This window comes from Eleginops maclovinus, chromosome 21 (genome assembly GCF_036324505.1).
Source record: "Eleginops maclovinus isolate JMC-PN-2008 ecotype Puerto Natales chromosome 21, JC_Emac_rtc_rv5, whole genome shotgun sequence".
NCBI lineage: Eukaryota > Metazoa > Chordata > Actinopteri > Perciformes > Eleginopidae > Eleginops > Eleginops maclovinus.
In genome coordinates this window covers 16,809,089-16,829,876 of record NC_086369.1, presented here as the reverse complement: position 1 = coordinate 16,829,876, position 20,788 = coordinate 16,809,089, and the positions used below count along the sequence as shown (strand labels likewise).

Here is a 20,788-nt window from a genome sequence, read left to right as displayed (position 1 = left end):
CCTCTGTAGAGCAGCCATCTGTCACAGGCTGTGTTAGCTTTAGATAGTGTGATGGTGCCACTCTGCATCACGCTCCTGCAGCAGAGAGATGCAGAAACTCTCCGAGGTGGAGAGGTTATTTATTTCCTCAGAACCAGCAATGAAATCTGAAATAAACCAGCTGTGAACGTGAGGGTAAGACATGAACATGAGCCATTATTCATTTCTTTAATCTCCTTATTCTCAACGATACATATTTTTAAAAGACAGATCAAATCCAAACATCTGAGAACATGCTGTAGAATAAACTCTGACGTCTCTGCAGCTTCACCACAGTGACAGCTCTGTGTCCGGGTAAATATACAGAGCAACCGCTGTGTGTGTGTGTGTGTGTGTGTGTGTGTGTGTGTGTGTGTGTGTGTGTGTGTGTGTGTGTGTGTGTGTGTGTGTGTGTGTGTGTGTGTGTGTGTGTGTGTGTGTGTGTGTGTGTGTGTTATGCATCCACTTGACTGCAGATGGGCGATGCTGAGACAGAAACATGATTGAGGAGTCCGCTCATGGACATCTTTAGTTTCTGGGCCCTGTGATATCAGAGATCAGAGAACAGAGAACAGAGAACAGAGAACAGAGAACAGAGAACAGAGAACAGAGAACAGAGAACTCAATTATTATATTTTTATTATTTATGTCATAGAATTTTAATACAAAAATATTTTAAAAACTACAAAATTTATGAAAAATAAACAATATTGCATCCCCACTTATCCTTGCAAAACAAAAAAACAAGCCCACACACACACACACACACACACACACACACACACACACACACACACACACACACACACACACACACACACACACACACACACACACACACACACACAGACACACACAGACACACACACACACACACAGACACACACAGACACACACACACACACACACACACACACACACAGACACACACAGACACACAGACACACACAGACACACATCCACACACACCCACACACACACACACAGACACACACAGACACACACACACACACACACACACACACACACACACACACACACACACACACACACACATACCCACACACCCACACATCCACACACACCCACACACACACACACACACACACACACACACACACACACACACACACACACACACACACCCACACACCCACACACCCACACACACAGACACACACACACACTGTCTGTACTGTAGTGAGGTGTGGACCTGAGAGACGGCTGCGTCGGCTTCCAGCGCTGCATTTTCACCGGGCTGTACGTGTTCTGACCCGGGTGTGGACCCTGACCCACATTGAAGTCATCTGAAAGCAGAAACCCAGCAGAACATATCAGAAAACACACAAGTTAAATGAGCTAAATCTAATGCAGCAGCATGAAGTTAAAAATGAATAATCAAAATGTTAGAGGACAAATTATGACTCAACCATTGTTTTACTAGGGACACTTCAGCTCATTCCTGTAAGTGATTAAATATAGAGAAAAAGCACTAACAACAGAGAAGAATAAGTGAACTAATGGATACCAATGAGGAGCAGCAATTTAAAGTGACATTAGTAACATATGTGCTCAGGCAATGTATAAACATGCAACAACATGTGATTGTATTGCACATTGCAGGTTAATTGCACTGTTTTATAGCAGAAACATGCAATTAAATCAAAGACAGTAAAGACCCTTTAATCCCTGTAAAAGCTAAAAGCTACTGAAATGAGAGGATAATCGTGTTGAAAACAGTATGTAATAAGTGCATTAAGAAGAGACGTACTGGTTAAAGGGATCAGCAGTCCGCTCATCACATGCTTCTTCTTCTTGGCCTCTTTAGACGCTTTCCAGTTAATGAGGAACTGTCTGGTCATCTCGTTAATTTCCCTGCCGTCCAGAACCTCTGCAAACCCAAACAATGCATTAAAATACTCTGTATATTTTACTGTTATATTCATGCAGAGATAAGATGTGGAATATCTCACCGAGGTTCCTCCCCGCTGTGATCAGGCGGTCTCTGTACTTCTGTTTCTTACAGACAGGATTCCCTCTCAGATCCATGTGAAGCAGCCGAGGCAAGAGACCCAACACGTCCTCCAACTCCTGGAAACACAGAGCACTTTAAATAATATATAGAGCTACTACAATTACAGGATCACCAGAAACATAATTAACAGATGCTCTTAAAATTAATAATCTTAATTTTCATGCAGCAACTGTCAGAAATGCAGCTTGTCTTATCTGGAGATGTGCTGCTTGTCTCTGATTAAGGTCATATAAAAGTGAATATTTATGACTCTTATACTAACAAAACCAAACATTTAAAGACATCCAGTGGACTTTGAGAAAGTGGATGGACATTTTCCACTGTTTCCTGACACAAACACTATCTAGGAAATATTCTGCAGAAAAATCCAGGATGAAAATAAGCATAAAATGCAGCTTTTTATTTCCACCCTTAATTAATAACAGTCTGTCTCTAAATCTTTGCCGAGTAAGTAAACAGGAAACGTTTGGGTAAATATGATGGATAATAACAACTGATCAGAGGATGAACAACTAGTGGAGAAAAATAATCTACAAATATCTTGATCAGCTATTCTTCACTTCAGAAAAAGATTGGCTGCTTTCTCCGTCTTATAAAAGTGACAGAACAAAACATTTAGGGAGATCCAGTGCACTTTTTTTTTTACTGTTTTCTGACACTAACTAAACACTTGGTCTGCAAAATAATCTGCAGATTAATCCATGATGATAAAAACCATAAATTCCAGTCCTGATATTAAGCTGAATTTCCACCCTTAATTAATCCCAGTGTGAGTCTGAGCAGGAAACTGTTGAGTAAACATGATGCATATTCATCCTGAGTGTGCAGGGAACATGCAGACCATAAACACCCCGTCAGTCGGCTCTAATAAACAGAGGGGGGGTGTCGTGTATCTGCAGCCGTGGCCTGCAGTTGTGTGTTTATCTAAAGGCGCATTAATCGCCGGCTGAAATATGAATCCTCTCTGGACACGCTCTGATTGTTCCTCGCCTTCCTGTCTTGGCCAAAAGCGCTTCCACTTTTCCAGCTCGCTCTGCAATCAGTACAGAGGGGACCCCCGAGTCCAGGCTTTGATAAATGATCGTGTCAGGGCCGTCACTCAAGCTGCCCCCCTCCATAACACACATATATGTGGGCGTTTGGAGGCCGGACCCTCCTCTCTAACGATGCTGATGAACCTGCCTCTGACGCTCCCATTCGTCACCCGGCTGACTGCCTGTCATAATCTGTTTTAAAAATCCATAAAGCTTCCTGCAGCGGGGGGGATTGATCCTGCAGAGGGACGTCTCCGCCGGTCGATACAGGCAGACGGGTTGAATAAATTATGGGAGATATCTGGTAAAAATGACACGTGTACGGCAATTACCTGCAGAGGAAACTCAGTGAGCCTCAGCAGAGGGTCGATTAGAAAAGCTCTGTGACAGAGAGGGACTCAGACGTCGCCTGAGTCCATATCAGTTCCTACCTCAAAGTGTCTCAAAACCAGTCCCAAGTAAAAGTCTGCCACCGAGGAAAGAGAGAAACTGTTTGAAGCCGTCAGAGAGAGAGGGTAGGATCACCTCTCTAGTTTCTTTAATCAATTCCTCCCTCAAAGAGGCTCAGAAACAGGCCACTTCAAGGCCGTCAGTGTCTCTGCCTCCCTATAAAGTTCAGAGCTGCTCGTTTAAATTCTCCAGCAGAGGAAAAGCCGGCAGAGAAACTGCTGCTTGTTCGAAGCTGTCAGCGGGGGAAACCTCCGGGGAGCGTCTCGCTGATTTGTTGAATAATTCTGACCCTGTGCGAGCCGGGGAGACTGGGAGCGTTCGGCGGGATTTGCAGGATTTGGTTCTTCAGAACCCGGCTCTCCATCTCGTTTCATACATCGCTGCAGAACAACGTCCCTGCTGATCCCGACAAGCACAAAGGCACGCTGACTCTAACGGCATGCAGAGCTGCAATTTACTCAGAGGAGAAGTCTTTCAGTCAGAGAGATAAGTGTACCTCCAGATTGTGCAGTCTGTTGTCTGCAGCAGAGAAGTGTCGGAGCTCCTTCAGCACCATCAGGTCTCTGATGTCATCGATGTTGTTGTTGTTGATGTTCAGGACACAGAGACTTTCCTGTGCGGAGAACAGAATGTAGTTTATTATATAGGGGGTACATAGAAACACACACACATAATTCATCAGATTTGTTCTCTCCATCTTCCAGGATTCTGTTTCTAAATCTTCCTCCAGGTTTTGAAGATCTCTCACGGCACAATTATAAAGTGCTGGAACTTCTTTATTTGCACAGCAATTTATTTTAATTTTCCAGACAAACCGGAGGCTGGGCTGCTGGCAGTGAAGCAGGTACACACACACACACACACACACACACACACACACACACACACACACACACACACACACACACACACACACACACACACACACACACACACACACACACACACACACACACACACACACACACACACACACACACACACACACACACACACACTCTTTTTCTGACCTTTTTAACACACATGATTTTAACAGTGAGTGTTTTCCTTTAGTGAGGAGGGTAAAAATAGTCTTACAGCGAGGGAGAGGAGGGTCATGGGGTCGAGGAGCAGCTTCTCCCCCGGGTTCAGCCTCTGGTTCTCCAGGTGAAGCTCGCTGAGATCCGGCAGATTCTCCAAACCCTCCACCACCGCGATCCTGTTCCCTCCCAGGTACCTGCAGGACAAGGAAGAAGATAGATTGCATGTTAAAGTGTAAAGGTTGTTAAGGTACTGTAAGAAGTATTCCCATCCTACTGCAACACAAAAAGCCATATTGTTTAAATACTCTCCTGCAAGTACATATAAGTACAAGTCTACAAGCACAAACGGTCCGTTTAAAGGTGAGCACTCACAGCTTGTTGAGCCTCTGCAGGTTGTGCAGGTTGTCGATGTGCGTGAGGTTGTTGTTCTGCATGTACAGGTGTGTGAGGTTGCAGGCAAAGCCCAGGTTGCAGATGTGTGTGAGGTGGTTGTCATACAGGTAGAGGACGGTGAGGTTCCTGCACATGGAGAGATCCCCCTGAAACAGAGAGGAGGTTAAAGGTGAGGCAGAGGAGAGGAAGTGAATACAGAGTTTAAAGGACTTACTATGTCCTCGATGTTCTTGCTGAAGAAGTGGAGGTGTGTGAGCGTCCTCAGATACTCGGGGAAGGAGAGGCCTCTTTTCTTCTTGAAGTGGTTTCTAGATTTAGCGATCAGATCGATGGTCAGACGCACCATGGTGGCTCCTCTTAGACGAGTCCTTTCAGCGGCAGCCGAGCGTTCAGCAGACACTGCAGAGAGAAGAGACAAAAAGACCTCCCCAGGTAAACAAACGTCCCTTAGAATAACTGTTTTAAAATGCCACATTACTTCAGTAGTCATAACCATACATGACAGTTGGAGATTAACCCTGCACAGGACTCTGACGGGCTTTAAAGCTAATGTCAAATCACAGCGAGGGATAATTGATGGTTATATAAGATCAGTATTGTGCAGAAACATGCTAAGAGGCTAAAGGTTGGCTGACCCCTCAGACTGAAACGCTTTCATTCAGCAAACAGGGGGGTCCTTTATCAGCCGGACCTGACAGTGAGGTGTGTGTGATTATACCTGACAAATAAACATTATTTTATATTTTGGAAGCCAAGGTTCAGCTGTAAAATATAAAAAAACATGATTTTTAAAATAAAATTGTTAAATAAAACCTCAAAATAAAGACTGCATGTTTAAGAAAGTTATTGAATAAGAACACGTTCTTAAACAAAATATCTAAAATAATGATTAATGTTCAAATGATACAATGAAATCTGAAAATAATGACTTCCATTTTTTTAATGATAAAATACAATCTATAAATAATAACCCAAAGAATTAGTAAATATTACAAAGTTATGAAAATGTCATTATTTTGATGAAGTCTCTCATTATAATGTGTGTGTGTGTGTGTGTGTGTGTGTGTGTGTGTGTGTGTGTGTGTGTGTGTGTGTGTGTGTATGTGTGTGTGTGTGTGTTTTCCTCACCTGATGGAGGCTGTCGGATCGATACACAGAGACCGGGGACAGGAGCTGAAGGCTAACGGACTCTCTCCCCTCCAGAGACCGGGGACCGGACCGGTACTTTATCACTGTCACACAGAGGACCCCACTCAGAGAGAAGGAGGATAATTCCCTAAACACTGAGTAAAGTCACTTATTCTGTCTAAAAGTCTTCCGGAAATCCCGAAATGCTAACTAGCTGCTAGCTAAACTGCGGTAAAGAAACGGTGTTTGTTTGATGTTGCCATGGAGACCTCAGGATCTGACGGTGACCGGATACAGTGCAACACCGGCAGAGGGAGGTCACCAGATTCCAGATGCAAAACACGAATAACTGGCACCGTTTTTAGGGAAATACTTAAATAAATATAAGGTCCTTTTTTAGGTTAATGGTTTGGTACTTTTAAATGTCATTAAATAGGGACACAGTGTTAAACGTCCATAGATGTCTTTAAGGCCACATTTATTCACTTTAATTTGATATTCAGCAGAGAAACGCTGGAAACCCCCCCACTAGAGGCTGGAAACTGCATTTTCTGCTTGCAATCATAAACTATCAAGATATTTTCGATTATTTTCCGGCTTTAAGTTGCATCTCTGTGCATCTTTCAGGGCCACACAGGACCCCCTTCCTCAGTGACCCCTGCAGTGTTAATCTAGATCACGTCGAGACCTGGTTTCCTGTGAGAGAGATGGGGGGGGGGAGCACTTATGCAGGAGCACATGGCGGAGAGGAAGTGTGAGGCGGGATCAACTCGGAGGGGTGAGTCCCTCTGAGGGCCAAACCAAACACTCCAGATCTGCTCATTAGATCCTAATACTGTAGCCCCCACAGCTATTAATCATCAGCCTCATCAATCTGCTCCACTACCCCTCCCTCAGCATTCCTCTGCAGGCCTTTCATATTAATGGAGAACTGTCTTCATGTGGAGCTGAAATACACGGGATGTTTTGGCTGCCCACCATTTGACTTGCTTGAATTTACATACATGTCCCTCTCCCACTTTAACTCATGCATACTAATATCCATCTGGAGATAATCACAATATTTATGTGCAACGAGTTCAATATGTTCCGCTGATTCCTCAAATCACCTCAAGTATTTAAGAAGTGCATACTCTGAATACTTTCTCAGCCCTGTGAGCGTCAAGCATGAAATGTATTTAAATATCTTTCCAAGTGATTCAGTTCAAAACCCTATTTTCAATTCCATTAAATATAATCTAATAAGTTCCTAAAACGCTGCCCTGGACGCCCTGCAGGACATAAAGAAAATCATTATAGGACGTGGTGCCAGAGCTCGTGCACGGGACAGAAAACAGACCCCCCCCCCCGGGACGGTTCCTCTGCGATACATGACATCAAAAATATACATTCAGCCATTACAATGCCAGGAAAACCAGACCGGACAGCAGCCGGGCCGGTGTGTTCCTGCAGGGATCCAGAGCAGACCATCGGGGTGAATGGCCTCCAGTGTGAGGCTGTGTTCCTGCGCTGCATCACACACACACACACACACACACACACACAGAGCTGTGAGTCTCTGCAGAGGACAGGGTTTGTTGTTCCATTATGTAATGCTGCTGCCACTGAGTGACGCCTTAATGCACCACGGTGTGTTCAAATGTTCGGGAGAACGCACGGCAAGCATCAGGGGAGACAATGCTGCAGAACAAGCACTCTCTTGTTTTACTTTAAGAGGAGGTGCTAGAAGCACTCCAAAACATACTTCATAACAGAATGGGCATCAAAATATGGTTAAATTACCAACATTAAAAGCACTGAAGTGGGAAACACCCTTTTCCACAGAAGAGTATGAAACACATGAGGGGAGGAAGATTTCTTCAATCCAAATGAAGGAAAATTGGTTAAAACTAAGATCAAAATGTAGTAGAAATGTTCAACGTGATAGAGCATCAAGGGAGCTGTAGAGCTCGAACAAGTACACACTCCTTAGTAGGTATAAGTACAAAAGTATTACCTCTAAATGTGCCAAAAAAGGACCTATTTGTAAAGAAATAAGGGAGGAATACTTAGATAAGGAAGACGATAGAGGGTAAAGACCAACTGTTTAGAATAACGTAAAATTGGTTCAAATAAAGTATAAATAAAGGACAGAATGTGGGGGAGGATAAGGAAGCAGTAGTTTGAAGGACTCAGTGCATGAATCTTTTAGTAGAAATTCCTAAAATAAAGTAAAAGTAGTTCCTGGAATTGAGTTTGGGTAAATTATCTCCAGGACTACAGACACGTTTGGACTCATACTCGTGTGATACGAGTCACAGCTTCATGTTTCCTGTAGTGAGACTACATCGTGTTTAGTTTAAGAATGAAAAACAGACAAAAAGCAGTTTCACTTTTTACGGTTTTTATTTTTTATGAGTTTTCAGTCCAAACAATCCTAATCCTATCGTTGAATACAAATCACAGATAATCCTACCCGGGCAGAGACATACAGAGAGCTGAACAAGCACAGGAACCAGGTCTGCAGAGGAGGTCCAGCTGCTGGTCCAGGTCTTCACAGGAGGTCCAGCTGCTGGTCTTGGTCTTCAGAGGAGGTCCAGCTGCTGGTCCAGGTCTCAGTTCGCAGACGTGTTGATCTGGTTGAAGAGTTTGTCTTTGATCACTTGAGACATCAGGCCGTGGATCGCCTCGATCGTCGTCTTGCAGCTAAAATAGAGAAGATTCATTCAGTTATTCCAACTAAATAATCCATATAAAAGGCTTTTAATCTAGGTGTGTAACTGAGCCGCTGCAGAGACATCTTTAACCCCTATGAGGCTTTACTGGTTAAATACAGGAATATCCAGACCTGAAACCCCCCCACTTTTATTTCTCAGTTTTAATCACATTTATTGTAAAGAAACGGGTTTAAACCCACTACAGATCAATAATAGAGTTTCATTCTGAGTAAATTAACTAATTAAATAGGTTTAATTATTATCTGTTTCATATCTTTTTATTATTTTCTGGCATTTTATAGATGTTTTAAATGTAATTAACGGGGAAATAATCAGCAGATTAATCCGTGTTAAAACCTAATAGAGGGTTGCTGCCAATCTGATGAAAACAGCATTTTATAAACAGGATTAAAGCAGGAATACAAACATATGTTACATCAGGGTTACAAAACATTATAACAGACAGTAGTCATTGAACTGAAGCTGTTTTAATGAAATAACTTGGATATTTCCTGCAGTAATCTGAGGCCCACCTGTCCCGCGTGGCTTTGGCCAGCTTGTCCTCGGACTTCCTGTCGTGAGTATCGAGTCCCAGCATGAAGCTGCCTCTGCCCAGCTGAGCCTCCGACTGCTCCAGCTTCTCCGACAGGTCGAACACCTGGCCCGTCGTGTAGTCCGAGTTCTACACACACACACACACACACACACACACACACACACACACACACACACACACACACACACACACACACACACACACACACACACACACACACACACACACACACACACACACACACACACACACACACACACACACACACACACACACACACACACACACACACACACTTTAGCATCAGAACACAAAGCAGGAGGGGGTCCTGCAGACGGGGAGCAGGTCTGGAGAAAGCTGAAGGTGAACGAGGAGTTTGCTGAAGGTGGGGTTGTGTTTTAAGGTAATTAAAGCACAAAAACATGGGGCCCCTTTGGGGGGGGCAGCATATAGAGACTGACAAAGCCCGTCACCCAGTGGCCGCTCGTCTCTGACAGGAAGTCAATCCATCTTCATCCACAGTGACGCAGAGGAGGAGCTGTTTGGATAACCCCAGTGTTTAGACAGAGACACAAAGGGAGGGGGGCTTCAGTCTCTGGGGGGGGGGGCATGGACGTAAATGAGGAATATATAATACATTGGCCAAAATAGCTGAGGTTATACTGATGTACAATTGCATTTTTTGCTACCTCCGACATGTTAAAATACTGTCAATTTTAAATGAACAAATAAATAAATAGAATATGTAAAATATAATAAAACTAATCCAGATAATAATCCCCAAATCCTTTCAATTCTTAAAATACAATTTAAATACACTGGGATCATTTTACCGTACATTTAATTAAGAAGTCAATATTTTTTAAATATTCATAAGATTATCCTGGCCAAAAATAACCTCCGTCATGTAAACCTTGATATTTTTTACTGGTGATTATAAAGATTATAAAAACTCGGACCCAATCAAACACAACAATTACATTCTAAAACAAGTCCCTTTAATAATAAGAACATGCTTTAAACTCTTAAAACTATTTACCTTACATTTGATAAAACACATAACTTGACTGCATCACAGAAAGGACTCTTATTTTAAGTGAAAAGTAAACAAATATCCCTAATTAAGGTAATTATAAATCAGAAAGTCTTCTAACTAACCTGATAATCCCTGTAAACCAGGCCGTTTTAGATCCTTAATAAAGCCCACTCCAACACTTACTGTATCTCAGTTTAAATGAAGCTTACTACCTAAACCAATAAACAGCGCCTCTATAATAAATCACTGCATCACGAGCGAGCGACCGCACGTCCCCGTGAGTTATAGAGGAATAATTAACCATTAATCAACATGTCAAACAATTAGGAAATGTCCAGCCGTTTGAAGTATAAGGAATATATATATATATTTAATACGTACGGTCAGCAGGCTGGAGGAGCTCAGCGTGTTCACCCAGTACTTATTCCACAGCAGCTCCAGCAGCTTCCTGTCCAGAGACGACTTAAAGTAGGTGACCTCCAGAGCGTAATACCTGGGAAAATAACACACAGGTTTATAGAGAATACACAGTAATAACTGTAAGCAACCTTATTTATAGAGAGCGTGCATACAGGAGATGTAGATTAGAGTGCTTTACACAAGAAATGCAGCACTTCAAATAATAAAAAAGACAATAGAGATAATATTCAAGTCAAAATAAAGAAACTACATGAGCTACACACATAATAATACTAATAAATATAATTAATGATAATAGGCTTTATTTATATAACACTTTTCATTCAGATTAAACAAATAAACAATCTGCAATTAATGTCACATTTGAAATAAACCTGCATCACATTTTATTTAACAGCTAAATGATGCTAATTCTGTGATAAATATATAAGTATAAACACTTACTGTTTACAGTGAACACCAAAGTCTTCAATCTTATTAAGAGGGATGGTTTGGTACTCCGAGGGTCCCTCATCCGGGGGTTTGTACCCCTGAAAACACAAGGAAATGCAGGTAAATAACAACAAAATGAACCATCAACACATCGTTATTATTACAGTGATAATAAGGGATTCATTTAATGGGATAAACAGGCAATTAAAAGAGTATTTATTTGAGATTATGGAGTATATTATTATATTTTTAACTTGCGTTTAATACCTTAAATCTAATCTAAACCAACCCTACAAAACCACACATGCACTTCAATAATAACCAGCTGATTATTTAATTCCTCCTGCAGTTTACACGGTGTGTATGGCTGTACCTTGGGGTAGGTCCTGAAGGCACCCAGGTTCACCTTCCCTGCAGAGATGGTGCGAGTGGGGTCGATCTGAGGAGATACAGTAGAGAGGGAAACAGAGTCAGGGGTCACAGTAAGCTCCAGGGAGCGCTCCATTCGCCCACCAGCAGCCTGCACTGGGCTGTCAGAACGCGGGGAACACACGCTTAATTACCCCTCGCCCGGGGCCTTCAGCTCCGCGGCTCCACATGAAGTGTAAACAGAATATTTGGTTGCAGAATATTCATCAGTCGCGCATGGAGAGTCATCCATCAAACATATCAGCGCTTAGGTAGAAAACACGGTGAAGGAAATTAAAAAATAACGAGTGTTTGTTTTCCTCACCACGACGGCCACAAACGGCTCCTGGAACTGCTGGTTGAGCATCTGAGTGCTGACATCGATCCCTGAGAGCCAGCAGCCGTAGCCGGGGTGACTGTGGTACCAGCCGATGGCGTTCTCCAGACGGCCCACCTGACGGATAATTCAGGAAATACAACGTTATAGATAATTAATAACGTATAAACCACAGGGTTTACTGCATTGTGCTCACTGCAGGGATTTTGTGTTACTTTAAACTAGACCTGCAATGATTAAATGTGGAAAATAATCATTAGTTGCAGCCCTAATTTAGTACAGTGATTATTAATCAACAGAATTAAAGTGTTTGTGAAAAGAAAAGCACATATTTAGAGGGTTTATATATAAAACAGAGGTTTAACTAAACCTGCAAAAGGATCCCCCTTAGACATTAAGGTTCTTCATTGCATTGATGTGAAAGCCATTATAAAACAAACATTAAAAGACCGTATTCCAGTCCTTTTTTTGCAACCATAAAGGCCTAATAACACCTGTAATTCCTCTAATTAATTCCTCTATGTCCTGCACTGTATTGAGATGGGTGAGAATAAAGCCTCTTGTGCCTCTTATACACCAAAGGATAATAAAGCAGTCGCTCCCACAGTGTTATCGGTAGGAAGCTGTATGAAGCGTCACATCTTATGGGCTTAAAAACTCACAAACACATTGCAAACATTAAAGGTTTTCTTCTGAAGGAAATATGGTTGCAAACATCATAAGAGTCAGAATTAATGCAGATGTTTCCCCCTCTGATCCTGAAATCTGTCCGACCTGTTTAGCGTTCTCAATGTACGCAGCCATGTACTCGTACGCCGCAGCCTGAGCGTTGACCCGTGTCTCTGTCCCCTCCACAGGCAGGGCGAAGCTGTCCATGATCATCATGGTCTCCCCGTCCACCTTCCCCAGCATCAGGCCCATCACCTCCAGGTTCCCCCCCGACCGGGCATGCATCACCATCTTCAGCAGGGCCAGCGCCGACACCTTGCAGTACTTAAAGTAGTGGTGACTGTGGGGAGAGGGGAGTCATCAGGTAAATTACATCTGTTAGTTTAATCTTTGTTAAAAAATACAGAATTACAGGAGAGGTTTAGGAAGATGAGAAAGATCTTAAATGATTAATTAGATTGGGATTTAAATGTAATTCATGGCTCTTTTATTTAGTATACATGTTTCTTTGCCAATTATTCATTTAATCTGAAGAGATAGCCTCTCTCTGTTTCCCTTTTTTGAATGAATGTGTGTTGGTGGTTCTTGCAGGTAATAATATAATAACATGCATCCATAACATATAAAGCAGTCAATAATCTTGAGCCTCACTGTTTATAAAAATGCATTTATTCAACCCACAAAACGACTAATACCTGAGTTTAATCAGAATTTGATGCACTTAGTTAGCTTCATTGCTGTTGGCAAACACAATGCTAGCTCGGAGCCAAGCTATGAAGGCTGTTAAACCTTGTCACAGCACAGTGAAATGCAGCTCATAATGAATTAGAAACATTAAATTAAACTCCATACTGTTGTTTTTACTCACTCTTTAGTCCAGGGCTTTGCAGCAAGGATTTCCTGTTGTTGTTTTTTGTCATATTTGTAGATTTCGTCAATGCTCTGAACCTCCGACATGCTGTTAGACAGCTCCCATGTCTTTTGAGCAGTGCTGCTACCCGCCATCGTGAACTACACAGGCAGAAGAGACCCTAATTCTTGATTAAAACCCCCTTTTTCTGCAGGATATACTCTGTAAATGTTGTATTTCTTCACAGATTGTAGCACCGTCACAGTATCAGGCAGCCATGATAGTGAACGATACCAATACACCAATCGCTTTTCGTAATGTTACTGGGAATTCTGTGTCTTTCTATGTTACATACAATTCTTTAACATTCAAAACTAACTGTATTATGATAATAATAATATTCGACCTGCAAGCGGTTTTGATGGTAATATCACCGATATTAAACGTAATTCACCCCTCTGTCCGAGTGAATGGTTCAGTCGATGACGATACCAATACACCATGCGCACGGGAACGTTTGTCATAACGTTACAGACATAAAACGTTGGTTTATTTTATGTCACTTGTGTTTATCTCTAAAATGTAACTGTATTATATAAATACTATTGGATCTGCAAGTTATATTTAAAGTTTGTATCACCGATATTAAAGTTGATTCACCCCTCTGCCGGAGAGAATAGTTCAGTCCTGGAAAAAAAGAACCGTTTGAGATTCGCTGACATCTAGCGGCGGGTTGAAGAAAAACACCATGAGGTATTTTTAATATTTGGAAATTAAATATTTGACAAATCAACAGAAACTGCAGCTAATTAAGGTTAAATTAACTTATTAAAACGTAATTTAACGACTACTTAACAGAACATTCAAAGGGTTTTAGATATATTCTCTTTAAAATGTTTTGTGGTCTTGCGTTTGTGTGATGCTGCCTAGCAACAGAATGATGCTTTGCGCCCGGCTTGCAGCAACAGATCAGACAGCAATGGTTTGAGTTAGTGAAGGAACATAATAAGCATATCAAATAATGTTTGTATTTTCATGCTATACTTCGGTTTCAATGTGCTGCTGCTGGTGTAACTACAGAGGAACTAAAGCATGGGACGTTTTCCGGGGAGCATGAAGAGGAAACACCCCGATAATCCCCTCTGAAGTGAAATAAAGGTCAATAATAAAGGTATTTTATATCTTTCCACTTTATAGTCACTACATTTTTAGAAATAATTGTTATAGTAATAGTTACTTTGCAGATGTTAAGATAGTAAAAAGGAGTATTTAATTATTAGAAACATACAGCAAAACTACCCAACAACATAAACAATGAAGACAATTAGCGTAACTACAGCCAGCTACCAAATTAAAATGCATGTTTTATACTTCTATTGTATTAATTTAATGTAAAGTGTGTGTGTGTGTGTGTGTGTGTGTGTGTGTGTGTGTGTGTGTGTGTGTGTGTGTGTGTGTGTGTGTGTGTGTGTGTGTGTGTGTGTGTGTGATCCCAGTGGAGATGCCTCCAGCCTCAGCAGCTCAGAGGATCTCTCCTGATCGGGACAGAGGTACCGTCTGAACAGATTGAGAGGTTCCTCTCTGAGTTTAGAGGGTTATTTCCTAACCTTTGGTCTGTGTTTTGTACGTGTGAAACTCTCCAGGTTTGGGCTTTGGTTTTCTTCTGGGCAATGACTATGAGAGGAAGAAGAAGAGACTCCAGCAGGAGCTGCAGCTGGACTACCAACAGTACGCTGCCAAGGTCTGATTGTTACTCACTTTATTCTACATGCATATGGATCAATGTTCTCTTTCCACACCTTCTTATCTTCAATGTTGTTATTTTTAGTTGTTGTAAAGCATGATTTCTCTTTTTACATTAGTACTCCACCTCTGTTGAATGAAAAGTGGTATATTTACTGCTGTTCTTCCTGCAGAAAAAGGATCTGAAAACTGAACCTCGTGCCCAGCCTCAGGGTCTCTCGCTGCCCATTCATGACAAGATATCGGTCCAGGTGTGTGTGTGTGTGTGTGTGTGTGTGTGTGTGTGTGTGTGTGTGTGTGTGTGTGTGTGTGTGTGTGTGTGTGTGTGTGTGTGTGTGTGTGTGTGTGTGTGTGTGTGTGTGTGTCCACACCACTGTTCTAGTTGTCATGCTGCATGAATTGTGGATCGAACAACTCCCAGGTGTGTCAGTGTGAGGGGGGTAGTAATGCAATGAATAAATATATGGAGATGATTAAGGTACGTCTCCAGTGACTTGTTGAACTCTCAACTAATAATCTACTGTGTGGCCCAGTGGCCTAATGGATAAGGCATCAGCCTCCGAAGCTGGGGATTGTGGGTTCAAGTCCCACCTGGGTCGGAGACACCTCATACTTTGCATCTTTAGGGAACAAAGTCTGCAAACACGTATGCACCAGTATAGAAAGACCCTCATATCATGATCCCAAACCCCTGTGTTTCTCAAATTGTTTACATGTGTTGATACTGTTACCAGGTGCCATTATTAGCCTTCATTCCTGGATGATTCTTCATGTTGTGTGTTTAGTCTCTCTGAATGTATTCTCTCACAGGAAAAACTGAGAGAGGAGAGAAAGAGAGAATACAACCTCTTCCTCCAGGAGAAAGCAACTGGGAGGTTAAAGAGGGGAACACCTCCTGTTTCTGCCACGGTAAAGTGAATTATTCAGTGTTTGCACAACAATAGCAGCTCTGCCTTCACTAAAACTGGTACAACAAGAACGTTTGCATGTGCTTTTCTGCTTCAAAATGCTTTTTCTTTCAGTCTGAACAGGATCCAGTTCCAGAGGCTGTTCCCTCTGCAGCTTCCATCCACACCCGTACAAACACACACCCTCCCCCCAGGGTTCGCCCGGCGTCCAGGAGAGACGCCGCCACCCTGACGGAGGATGGGAATAAAGATACAGACAGAACCGGGAGTCGAGGGCGGAGGCGATGGCGACTCCAGAGACTGAAGCAGCCTCTCTACCTGTACAGCTCCGAGGAGGCCGTCACGGACCAGGAGGAGGAGCAGGAGATCAGGGGGAGACAGAGTCCAGAGGACAGGAAGCAGAGGAGGAGCAGGAAACCCAGAGCCAACAGGTGCAGCTTCACTCTGTTACACATAAACCACAGAGAGAGGAAGAGGTGTGATGGTGGGATCATTTATCTGTGTTTGTGTCAGAGCTCCTCGGCACGTAAAGGAGGTGCAGGCCCCCGATGTTAAAGACAACAACAACAACAACAGCGACGACTGGCTCTGGAACTCAGAGTAAGACACATGCACTTCTTCTCAACAATAAAACACAGCAATTGAAGAGTGTGGCTCACAGGGTCTCACTCTGTGTCTCTGTTAGCCGTCTAAAGCCGGAGAGCAGGAGGACACCTGCAGCAGATCTACCTGCCTCCATCAGGGACAGAGCTCAGGTCGTTACTGGACTCCTGATCGGTAAATATCATTCGTGTTGCATGGTGCTTTCACTGTCTTCTGTGAGGAGTATTTATGGGTCTCTGTTTCAGGAGCAGTAGACGAGCAGACGGCCTCTCAGGCGAGGAAAGACCGGTACAAACAGGAGCTGCTGAAACAGATCGAGGAACAGCAGAGGAGCAAGATCCTGTGAGTATTCATCAGTGATTCATTTCTGTGGAGTAGCTTCAGCCGGCACATCCCTCTGAGAAACCTTTGTTTTCAGGGAGAGGAAACTCAGAGTGGCTACCAGAGGAGCCTCAGACCCGGGGAAACAGGTAGAGCAGGATCATGCTCCATTTACGGTTAAGATGTTATTTTGATTTCATTATCAACACATCTCCTCTCCCAGCCTGACAGTCGAGGACAGGATGTCCTCCACAAGCCAAGAGAGGACAGACTGCTGAAGGACGCGGAGCACAGCGGAAGGTCTCGTCATGATCAGGTTTTCAACAAGGAATACCACCGGGACTTCTCTAAGATCCTCGGAGACGTGTCCAACCCGAGGTAGCTCCCTGTCCCTTTCTATTCAGGTTCCATGAGCATCATCTCATCTGTAACTCATTGCAGTTTCTCTGCTTGTGTTTCAGGGTTACTCCTCCTCTTCCTCCCACTTTTCCTGATCATTACAGGACTCCACACAATGCAGCGTCCTACTACTATGGATCCAGGGATCCACTTGATCCTGCTCCTCTTCACAACCAGAGTCCTCCTCAGAGACCTCCTCTTCCTCAGAGCCGCCACACACAGCCAGTGTCCAGGTTAACACTTTGTTTATAATTCAGGAGATCAATTCAGGGTTATGGGCTGTTTATCCTCACCATTACGTCCCTCTGTCTGCAGGGGGGTGGATCAGCATCACGTGTCCCTGCTGGAAGTTGGAGAGTCTCCTGCAGAAAAGTCCAGGCTGATGAGAGAGCGTGCACAGAGCTACCAGGAAGCCCTCAGACTGCAGGCAAACTTTATATTCTTATTTTATTTTGTGTTCATTTTGTATGTTTATTTTATACCTTGAGTGCTATTTTATTTTTATTGAGCTGCTGCAATGCAAACATTTCCCAAATTGGGATCAATAAAGTGCCTATCTTTCCCTCTAAACACCACGGATCATCTATCCCCAGGACCTTCATATAGGACAATTAAACACTGACCGACTTACAGGTCTGAGGTCTCTGCTTGTCTCGTGTGCAGATCAGAGAACGAGAGGATCAGAAAAGAAAAGTGAAAGAGGAGATGGATCGATACGAGGCCAAGATAGAGGCCGAGATGATTGCGTTCAACCCCTGGGGAAGGAGTGGAGCGGGAGCCCCAATCAAAGACCAGAACGGCAACGTCGTTAGTGAGTTACCCTACACTTTGTGTTAAGACCATAAAGGGTGGTAACAAACACTAACACCTCCAGATTAAAGGTATTATCAAAACCTGTCCCGTGTCTCAGGTGACCTGAAGCACATGCACAGGACCCACAAGGACCCTCACAGGACTCCTGTCTCCAGGGGCAGTGGACAGTGTTTCCTGATGGAGAAAGGAGACGCCTCTCCAGCAGCTGAAGCCCCCCCGACACACCGGCTCTCAGGTTGGTGCACTCTCTCCGGGGGGAATGTGAGCTCTGGATTCAGCTGCAATATCTGACTGTCATCGATGTGTGCTTCAGGTTTCAGTGATCAGCTGACGCCAGAGAAGCTCCAACTGAAGGACCGGTACAAGGAGGAGCTGTTCCAGCAGGTAGGAGGCGCAACTGAGAGCCAGCAGGGAGAGCACAGAGACCCTGGTGGAGGGGACTGAAACCTGTCATCCCCTACAGATGGAGGAAAAAAAGCGTAAGCAGGCGGAGGAGGCAGAGCGATTGAGGATAAGGGAGGAGAAATACGAGAGGAGGCTGGTGGAGGAGAGAGCTCGTCTGCAGAGGGGGTACGAGGAGGAGCAGAGGAGGCACGAGGAGAAGCAGAGGACGCCGCAGAGGAAGACTGAGGTGTGTATTATCACGTGTGCTCCATTCATCACTGGGTGAGAGTTAAAGCACCGTCATCTCTCCTCTCTGCAGAACAGGCAGACAGAAACCAGAGTCCATGAAGCTGAACCCCAGCAGGAGGAACCAGAGCAGGAGGAACCTGAGCAGGAGGAACCAGAGGAGGAACCAGAGCAGGAGGAACCGGAGCAGGAACCAGAACAGGAGGTACCAGAGGAGGAAGCGCAGAGTACTCCTGAGGTACAGTAGAGCTTCGGAAAAGTTGGTGCTTTATGGGACGTCTTTGTAAAGTGCTGTGCTCCCTGCAGATCGTGCACGGAGGGGGGTCTCCTCCCGTCCCGGCCCTGCAGAGGAGGCTCAAATACCAGGAGGCCTGCAGACCCTCCACTGAGGAGAGCCTGATCCACACTGTAAGATTATTTACTTGATCTCATACTGGGAAACATGTTAGCAGGATTTGGATTGAGGTTTAAAATGCACGTTACCCCCCCTCAGGAGCGCTCAGTGTCCGCACCTCCCCGCCCTGCAGGAACCCCTCCGTTACAAGGTCAGATAACACCTTGTTTTTTTAATCAGAGCCCCGTCTTTCACATCCTGACTTGCTGTTCCCATCCCCCAGAGGGTCAGCAGGAGGTGATGAGGGGGCTGTCGGCCCTCCGGAGGATTCTGAGAAAGGAGCAGAGGCACCTGGAGGCTCAGCTGGGACAGACTGACCAACTGGAGCTGCGCTACATCCCCTCCAGCGGGTACAACTCTCAGATTAAGAGCCTTTCTTGTCGTCCTTCCTGGCTGTGAGTTATCTCAGTAAAATGTCCCGTCTCTTGCACCCTCTGGGCTCAGACCCAGAAGACGACCCAGAGTGGATGCGTTTGAGTCGGCTCGCACTCGTCCGTCAGTCAGGACCACCCCCTCCTCTGCCGCTGCTCGATTCAATGTGCAAAACATCTGGGAGTTCAACCAGCAGCACCACAGAGGTGAGCATACTGGTTTCTGTGTGTGGAGCGACGTCTGCAGGTCGAGGATATCATACATGTAATGACTGTCTGTGTCAGATGTTTACAGCGGGGATGCTTGTGAGGAGCGAGTCCATCAGCAGAGGATCGCCCCCCGCCGGAGACCAGACTGTGACGTACGCTGCCTTTAGTTTGAGTTTAGTAAAGTTTTACTGAAGTATCTGAAGTTACAACAGCTGATCTCTCTCTGGTGTCCAGGCGATGAATCAGAGGGGCCGAAACATCAGGACAGATGTTCAGTCGGAAACCAGATTGGACCCTGAATCTAGAGTCAGGACCAGAAACCAGCACCGCAGCGTGAGACTTGACACCGGGGACCAATCAGGTGAGAGGAAACACTCACAGGGATTGAGATCTATGCTCATAAAGTAAAATCTGAAGGTTTCAGACAGATTTAAGTTACCTTTAGATGTTCCAGTAGTAGTAGATGCAGTGTGGAGAAACTACATCAAAACAAACTTCAAACCGACCCTGTTTTGCACATTTCAGCCTGCTTTCCTTTTTATCTTTCCAATACAGATGTAGAAGTTGTACGAGGTTATCCTTCATACTGCATCACCTACAGCAGGTTCAGATCGGAGAAACACCTGATGCAGATCACCCTTTAATGTGTGTTTCCTGCAGAGCGGTGTGCAGATGAGGACCAGCTGTCTCTGCACTCGGCCCTGCAGAGGCGCGTGTCTGTGGAGAGTGTTGCCTCGGAGGCCTGGCTGCGACCTGGCACCTCGGACAGCAACACGTAGCTGAGAGATCCCTGACCTCCGTCCCCCTGCGGCAGCTGAGAGTGTCCCTGTGAATGTACTGTAAATATATGCATGTGTTGTCTGAATGAATACCCCCTGCAGAGCTCAATTCCTAATAAAATGTGACCCTAAC

At 44.2% G+C, this 20,788-nt stretch overlaps 3 protein-coding genes and 1 non-coding gene across 4 annotated transcripts; 2 read left to right on the top strand and 2 right to left on the bottom strand.

The window, feature by feature from the left end:
* Nucleotides 1–310: 310 nt before the first annotated feature.
* ppp1r42 (protein phosphatase 1, regulatory subunit 42) lies at nt 311–6,335 on the bottom strand. The gene is made up of 9 exons (XM_063873797.1): nt 6,081–6,335; nt 5,167–5,351; nt 4,932–5,098; nt 4,615–4,753; nt 4,034–4,150; nt 1,992–2,109; nt 1,790–1,909; nt 1,232–1,325; nt 311–560 (listed from the first exon to the last, which is right to left on the bottom strand). The coding sequence occupies exons 2-9, from the start codon at nt 5,296–5,298 to the stop codon at nt 473–475; spliced, it is 975 nt and encodes a 324-aa protein (XP_063729867.1). The 5' UTR covers nt 5,299–5,351; nt 6,081–6,335; the 3' UTR covers nt 311–472.
* Nucleotides 6,336–8,446: 2,111 nt separating this feature from the next.
* Nucleotides 8,447–13,794, bottom strand: cops5 (COP9 signalosome subunit 5). Its single transcript, XM_063912107.1, has 8 exons — nt 13,503–13,794; nt 12,740–12,974; nt 11,954–12,082; nt 11,594–11,659; nt 11,233–11,318; nt 10,750–10,861; nt 9,310–9,458; nt 8,447–8,765 (listed from the first exon to the last, which is right to left on the bottom strand). The coding sequence occupies exons 1-8, from the start codon at nt 13,637–13,639 to the stop codon at nt 8,675–8,677; spliced, it is 1,005 nt and encodes a 334-aa protein (XP_063768177.1). The 5' UTR covers nt 13,640–13,794; the 3' UTR covers nt 8,447–8,674.
* Nucleotides 13,795–14,571: 777 nt separating this feature from the next.
* On the top strand, nt 14,572–20,778 carry LOC134883944 (centrosome and spindle pole-associated protein 1). The gene is made up of 25 exons (XM_063912472.1): nt 14,572–14,655; nt 14,981–15,034; nt 15,128–15,225; nt 15,401–15,478; nt 16,038–16,136; nt 16,250–16,566; nt 16,649–16,735; nt 16,821–16,912; nt 16,984–17,080; nt 17,157–17,208; nt 17,283–17,437; nt 17,521–17,691; nt 17,774–17,885; nt 18,122–18,269; nt 18,369–18,506; nt 18,585–18,655; nt 18,735–18,902; nt 18,975–19,139; nt 19,208–19,309; nt 19,395–19,446; nt 19,519–19,645; nt 19,740–19,873; nt 19,952–20,028; nt 20,111–20,237; nt 20,537–20,778. Exons 2-25 carry the CDS (start codon nt 14,986–14,988, stop codon nt 20,653–20,655), a joined length of 2,835 nt encoding a protein of 944 aa, XP_063768542.1. The 5' UTR covers nt 14,572–14,655; nt 14,981–14,985; the 3' UTR covers nt 20,656–20,778.
* On the top strand, nt 15,754–15,826 carry trnar-ccg (transfer RNA arginine (anticodon CCG)). The gene has a single exon. It is a non-coding gene; the product is annotated as a tRNA-Arg (tRNA).
* Nucleotides 20,779–20,788: the final 10 nt, after the last annotated feature.